Source organism: Cynara cardunculus (assembly GCF_001531365.2).
Source record: "Cynara cardunculus var. scolymus isolate 2C chromosome LG 2, CcrdV1, whole genome shotgun sequence".
NCBI classification, from domain to species: Eukaryota; Viridiplantae; Streptophyta; class Magnoliopsida; order Asterales; family Asteraceae; genus Cynara; species Cynara cardunculus.
The window spans coordinates 37,858,398-37,865,478 of record NC_037529.1 but is presented as its reverse complement, the minus strand read 5'-3'; the positions used below and the strand labels follow the sequence as shown (position 1 = coordinate 37,865,478).

General features: G+C 41.6%; 1 protein-coding gene across 1 annotated transcript; it reads right to left on the bottom strand.

The window, feature by feature from the left end:
* Window positions 1-2,080: 2,080 nt before the first annotated feature.
* Window positions 2,081-2,476, bottom strand: LOC112506077. The gene has a single exon (XM_025110103.1). It carries the CDS (start codon window positions 2,474-2,476, stop codon window positions 2,081-2,083), a length of 396 nt encoding a protein of 131 aa, XP_024965871.1.
* Window positions 2,477-7,081: the final 4,605 nt, after the last annotated feature.

The following is a 7,081-nucleotide window of genomic DNA, read 5'->3' as shown; positions in this document are numbered from 1 at the left end:
TGAGTCTTCTCTGTCCTCTCCTTATCCCTTCTTACTCCTTTGGCCTTCAAAGGCTTCTCTGAAACAGAGAAATTTAAAATAGAGTCAGCATCGGATTTTCCTTTCTACTTCGGAGTGAACTTAATTGGTATTTCAGATTTAGGTTTAAAAACCTTTGATGCAGAGGTAATAGGTTTAGTTTTCTTTGCCCTATATTCAAGCTTTAGAGAGGATTTAGCTCTTTGAGACATGTCTACGAAATCAGGACCTATGGGAATCTTTTTCCTTTGCCTCATTGCTGAAAAAAAATTATTAGATTTCCCATTTGAAAGTTTCACAACTTCTGGTCCTGTAGCCACTATCTTTGTCTCAACTTGCTCTTTACTCGAGTCCACCTCTAATTCTGAGTAAGAGTCAAGAAAATCCTTGTGTGAATTTTTAGTTATAGATGTATCATTGATAGCTTGAGATTATCGTGTACATGAACTAGAGCCTTCATCCTTCTTTTGCGTTGAAGAAAAATTTCCAAAAGTATCCGAGGAATTACTCTAACAAGTATCTGTATGAATTACTCAAAGACTTGTCTCACCATTTCTGTGAAGTCATTCATTAACTTTAGATCCAGAGTTTTAACAAAGTTATCTGTCGATGAACTCTTGGTTTCATCTGGTTCAGGTTTAACAACATCACCATTTGTTTTAAGATGTTCAAGATTATTAGAGCCAAAACAGAAAATCCCCTCTGTCTTCTGTATGCTTTTTAGATCAACCGGTTGCATATTTTTTGAAGAATAAGAGATGTTCTCAAACTTTAACATTTGATTCTGACCCCATTCTCAAGTTTACATCTTTTGAAAGGTGAGTTTTTAGGCAAAGCTGGAAAATCTAGTTTTTGCTCTGCCCCTAACCTAAACACAGATTCAAGAGCGGATTTCTTCTTCCAGGTGAGGTCTAGGTCTGTATAACCTATCCGTGCTTTAACCTGTTGAGAATTAATCTTTTCATACACCTGCTGAGCATCTTCATACTTTTTTAATCAAGAGCTCTTTTCATTGCAAGCTCTGGTGTAGGAATTCCCTTTCCGTTTGAAAATAATTTTTCAAGGTTTCAGAATTTAGCCTGTCATGCTCTTTTTCTAAAAGTTCCTTTTCCTTTTTCCGTATAGCCTCTTTTAGTTCAGAGCACTCTGATTTAAGATTGTTTTCAATGGAGTGTTTTATTTCTAAAAGTTTTTCTTCCACTGATAGCTTGTTTTTCTACAGACAATAACTTTGTCTCACGTTCAAAGAAAGATTTTTCCTTTTCCATAGATTTCATTTTAGATTTCTCGATAGAGAGTTTTTGCTGTAGTTTAATGAAATTGTGAGTTATAGCAGAGATGTTTTCTTTTAGATCGGAATGAGAATAACCAAAGGTATAACATACCTGGGAGTCGGAGCCAGATCCAGACTCTTTTGCTCAGCCATAAGACTTCTGTGGGATCGATTATACTTGTACTTATTTTTATAGTACAATTCATCTTTCACCAAAGGGACTTTGCAATCTTTGGAGTAGTGACCCATCTTCCCACATCTGAAGCATCTAATCGCATGCTTCTTCTGTTCTGACTGCTCTTCCTCCTTGTTTTGCACAGAAGGAGGGTTCCTTCCTTCGAAGTCTGACCTTCTATTTTTGTCGCTTTGACCTCCTCTCTTGTCGAAGACTTTCTTCCCAAATTTCCTTTGAAATTCCTTGGTGATCAAAGCCAAGGAATGTGCAAAAGCACTGATGTCATCATTTTCAGAGCTTGAGGCTCTGTCTTCATCGTCGCTCTTCACAACAAGAGCCTTCTTCTCTCTTCTCTTCTCCTTCTTCGATCTTCTCTCTTTGTGTTATTGACTAGACCATTCTCTTTTGAGTTAGACACAAGAGCCAGTGGTCCACCCAGAGCAACCTTGGCCTTCTGCACCTCTTGCTTCTGCGCTTGCAAGGTGTTGTACATGTCATGAAGACTCCATTACTCCAGATCTTAGTTTGCCTGGAGAGACATGGTCAAGTTCCCCCATTCTGCATTCAATCTTTTCAAGAAGAGCATATTCATCTCCTCTTGAGTTCTGATCACATCACATTTTCTGCACGAGATACTCATCAGGAAGAGCTTGGAAACTGTTGTACTCATTTAGACATTGAGCAAGACGTTTCTTCTTCATCTTAATTCCACCTTCCAGCTGGTTTGCCAATTGATCCCATAGATCCTTGGCAGATTCACAGGCATCTAGAGATTCAAAAATCTCAATTGGAAGGGCCATGATTAAAAGCCTCTTGGCTTTTTGGTCCACTTCCACTATCTTTTTGTCCTCATCATCCCAATCTCTACAGAGCTTGGGAACTCGTCTGGCAGGTACTTCGACCGTGTCGCCAACAACAGGAATTCCGGGAATTAGGGTAGTAGGTACGAAAGGGCCGTTTAAAATAGATTCATAAAGTTCAAGGTCGAGACCTTCATAAAAATTTATCATCCTGATCTTCCATTGGGATATTCTTCCCTAATGAGAGTCAGAGGTTTTGTAAGGGAACCAGCGCTATACATGGAGTCCCACGATTGACTAGACATTTTGTTCAAAGATTTTGAGAAGAATTTTGACTTGAAAGTGAAAGTCGAGTTTTGACCGATTTCAAGAATATGAAAAGCAAACGTTTTTTAAACAGATCAAAGATTTGAATGAAATTCCTTTTAAAAAACGAATAACTAGAAATTAAGAGAGGTATCCTTATGGATATCGATCGACTAATCAATGAATTTGATTTGTTGGCTCTGATACCAATTGTTGGAACCCAAATTCTCTTAATAACAGAAAACACAGTTGAATGAATTTGAATGGAATAAAAACTGTGTAATTGAAAGGTCAAACGAAGTATTCAATAAAGATAAGAACACAAAATGACTTTGAATACCTTGGATGCTTTTATTAGATGAGAAGAAAACAATAAGAACTCTGTCAATCTAATTTGTATTCTCACAAGGTTTGGCTATACTCTAAGTCGGCACAATCAGGTTATTGTAACCTGAAGAGGATGCCTTCTTATATACGCCTAAGTCAAACAAAATTTGCTAAAAATCTTGGCTTGAATCTCTTAGCGTTTATTCCACATCCTTATCGTTGACGACCCTTGAATAGTGGAGCGGACTAAGTCAAGCCGTCTTGATTTTGTTTGACGCTTGCGAGAATGTCTAAATTAAGCGCGCTTTCCATGTAGTTAGGAGACCCAAAGGCTCTGCATATAATATGCAGAGGCTCTGTGTCTAGAGTGTAGCTCTTTATCAAGCGCTTAAGCTTTTTGGCGCTTAAGGCTTGATCTTCTACGGAATAGATGAGATATTGGCTCTTTGAGTAAGAGCTCTGTCTCTTTATCTCTTCTGCATGAGAGTTCTTAGTCCAGACAGCTTCAAAAGACTAAGTCTTACGGACTAGAGTAAGAGGCTTCTTACTTACACATCACAAGATGGGTCTAACAATATCCCTACCAACAAAACAATATACGAGAACGCTGATGCCTTCCTCAGGATATCCCCCATCACCTGCGCTCTCAACCATGAACCTGTCATGGTTAGGGAGGCCTTGCCGCAATTCTAGATGACTGATGAAGTGGTGCAAGAAGAGGACAAGAATGGTCATCAGGTGGAGAAGTCACCTTCACCTTAAACAGGATGACTGTAAGCTTTGGCATGAGCACTCTCAGGCACGCTCTTCACTTCCCAAAGGGTCCATTCGCCAGAGACCCTACTACTGAAGAAATCATCTTTTTTCTCGATGACATTGGCTACCAATGGCCAATGAAGGACTCCAGCGAGCGTCTCAAGTGGCTGTCCAAGATCGAGAAGAACTGCATGTCTATGGTGTGCCAGTTCTTGTTCTCTCATTTCATCTAGAGCATGGATGGAAAGACGGGCGGCCAGAATCAAGCATCCAGGGTTGCTCTCACCATCGGCGTCTCAATGATCCATCGGCGATCGATCAACTTCGCCGCTATAATCTTCGACAACCTGGCGCTTAAGCTGAACAAGCGTCAGAGGGAGAATTTCAATGGTTTTCACTAAGAACTTTGGCAAAAACTATACCAAGGAAGGTAACCATCTTGTGTGCAAGCTTGGATCCCAGATTCTGGATCACAAGCTTAGGGATGGAGATGTTGCACTCCCTTCAGTGGTGCAATATTCTTCAATTCCTTCTTCTTCTTCTCCCTCCCATGTAGTCAAGACAACGGAAAAACCCCCCAAGTCTAACCCAACCACTACAAGCCATTCCTTTTCAGGTCCTTCTGAGGAACAAGCCATGGACGAAGAAGAATATGACATGGCGACGGACGTGAAGTTGCTCTTACCAGCAGTCGAGACTGTCCTCATCAAGATGGACGAGGTCCATAAAGACATGTCTCGCAGGGACAAAGTCGCTGCTGACCTCTTAGCCATCAGGGCTGAAGTTGAAGAAGTCAAAGACCAACTCTCTTCTCTCCAAGTGGATGTTTAAGCCAATGCTGAGGCCATCGCTTCTCTCATGATCAAGTCCGATGAAGCAAACTCCCACTATCTCCAGCAAGCGTAGTTGATGCGGCAAGTGTTGGTTGCTCTCCATCAACCAGTTCCAGTGCCTCTTTCTTCATTTACCACTAATGATCGCGCCCAACTAAACAAAGCACGTGAAGCAACTATAAGCCTAGCCAGCGCTCTGACATGTCTAGAGGAGATAATGGTGCTTCAAATCCAGAGCGTCGACCAACTCTCTTGCTATTGCTCTAGAGCTATCGCCAGAGAGGGGGAGATAAGGTCTGACGTTGGACAATCTGGACCATCAACTGCCACCGTCCCCCCTGAAACTGTTGCTCTAGCAACCAATGAAGCTGAAGCTCCTAGAGCTGAAGTTGACGCTGAGGATGTCAATGATACCCCAACCTTCTATGAAGCTCCTGTAGCTGAGGAAGTTGATGTCGTCCGAGCTGAAGCTGAAGCTCGCGACGATGACCTTCCCATCACCTCTGCAAATAATGCTAGTGATGTGGAAGAAGATAACGATGAAGAGGATGATAATGAAGATGGTGAGTCTTCTGACCTTCCTGACTCTGGAAGCGACCTGGACGATGATGATGATGATGATGACGATGAAGACAACTTCACCATCCAGTACCAGCATCCTTCTACTGCTACAAAACGTGTATCCCTCTAAGATTTTGCATCCCAGGGGGAGCAAAGAGGAGATGAGGCTGCTCAAGAATCACACCAGGGCACCAAGTCTAAGGGAAAAGGTGTCGGTTGCAGAAGGGAACCTCAAGGTACTTTTCAAACCCCTTGAACCCTTGTATGATGAGTCCTTAAGCAAAATTACAATAACTTCCATGTACCAACTATCAATTCTCTCAACTACCTGCGGTCGACTGGAGGAATGGGTCCCTAAGAACCCAACCCCAGTGCTCCTATCGACCAGCAGATGACTCAGCTCAGGGAGTCACTCGACCAAACTAGAGTAAAAATTCCTCTTCGTACCTCTAGTTCTGGTGAGTTCAACTTCTTAACCGAAGCTGAAAGATTCGAGGCTCTCAAGGCCGAGAAAGAACTTACACTTCAAAAGAAATAGAGTGAGGACAGCTTAAAGTTGGCCAAGTCTCTAGCCGCAAAAGTTCTTTGAAAAAGAAAATCCAAAAAGACTTTGAACGTTGTTCAGGCCCAAGCTAAGCTTCTGTCTATTGCAGAGGTTGCACATGAAATGAACCTGAAGCTAGCCGAACGTGAAAAGTGTTGGAGCGAAGTTTGCATTAACAAGAGAATCAACCCTCATTCAATTACAAACGTCAGAATCAGCGGATGAATGAAAGAGGGTGGGATGCAGATATCTATGCTCATCACCAGGAATAACCTTGAGGCGGTCACCGAGTACCCTTCCTACCTAGGCGAATATGGCTACAATGAATGGCTGGAGATCCACTAAGCCATTCAGAGCTCAAAGTCCAGACATAAGTCGATTATCGAAGACATCATTAGCGAGCTGATCAAGAAGGTGTCCAGGTTTGTCGCGGTCCCTGAAAGGCCAACGCTGAAGAAAGGTGGAAGAAGAAAAAGACGTTTAAGCCCTAATGATGGACCATCCATGAGGAACGAACATGAAACAAAGTTCTCCTTAGATGAATTCCGGAAGGCTTCGAAGAAGCCAGACATATCGATGTTGAATCTCTCAATGCCAGCGAAGGGTCCTGTTGGTCCCGAAAGGGTCTACAAGATAAGAAACAATTTGTAGAAGGGGGGGGGATGAATACAAACACAATGTTTTCAAATTTAAAATATATATTGATAGAGAAGATCAATACATATTTTACAATACTATTTGCAGAAAGATAAGGTAAAGAAAAACCTATCTAAACAATCTTTGGTTACACATGAAGCTATAGCAAACACAGAAAAGAGAATGCTATATGAAAGATCCTTTACTTAAGCTAGAGGATGCTTGAAGTAAGAATTAGGTTGAAGAGTGATGCGTGCACTCTACAAAGAGAAGAAACACTTATATTTATACCCAGTGCATTAAATGAACATTTAATGCAATATGGTAGGTTTAGAGTGCGTGTCAAGCCTTAAGAGGAAGGCTTGTCCTTTGCTATAGTGAATAGTACAAAAGCACTATTCTTGAGCAGACATCCTTGCCTAAAGTTGGTGGATAAAGAGTCGACTAATCAGCTCCGTACCGTACTAACTTTTGCAAGGTATGGGTTTGTCCTTTGTGTGCATAAGGACAAGACAACAACTATCGTGCTAAGCAAGCTTCTTTTGATYGCTGAATGCTGGGATGACCTGGAGGTCTCATCATCATTCGCTGAAGCTAGAGCAGTCTTCACACATATGTAGACAGGTTTATAATCACTGAATACCTCTTCAGATCACGTACTCGCCAGTCTCTAATCTTCAGTTTCATTCTTCGACGTTCACTGAAGGTTCTTTGGTGTGAGTGTTGTCTTCTTGAAGTATTGTTGTCTCTGATGAGTTTACAATGCAAGTTCTTCAGCGATCACTGAACATACTCAGTGATGATCGCTGGAACTAAAAATACAAAAACACAAATACAACGTGAAAGGAAAAA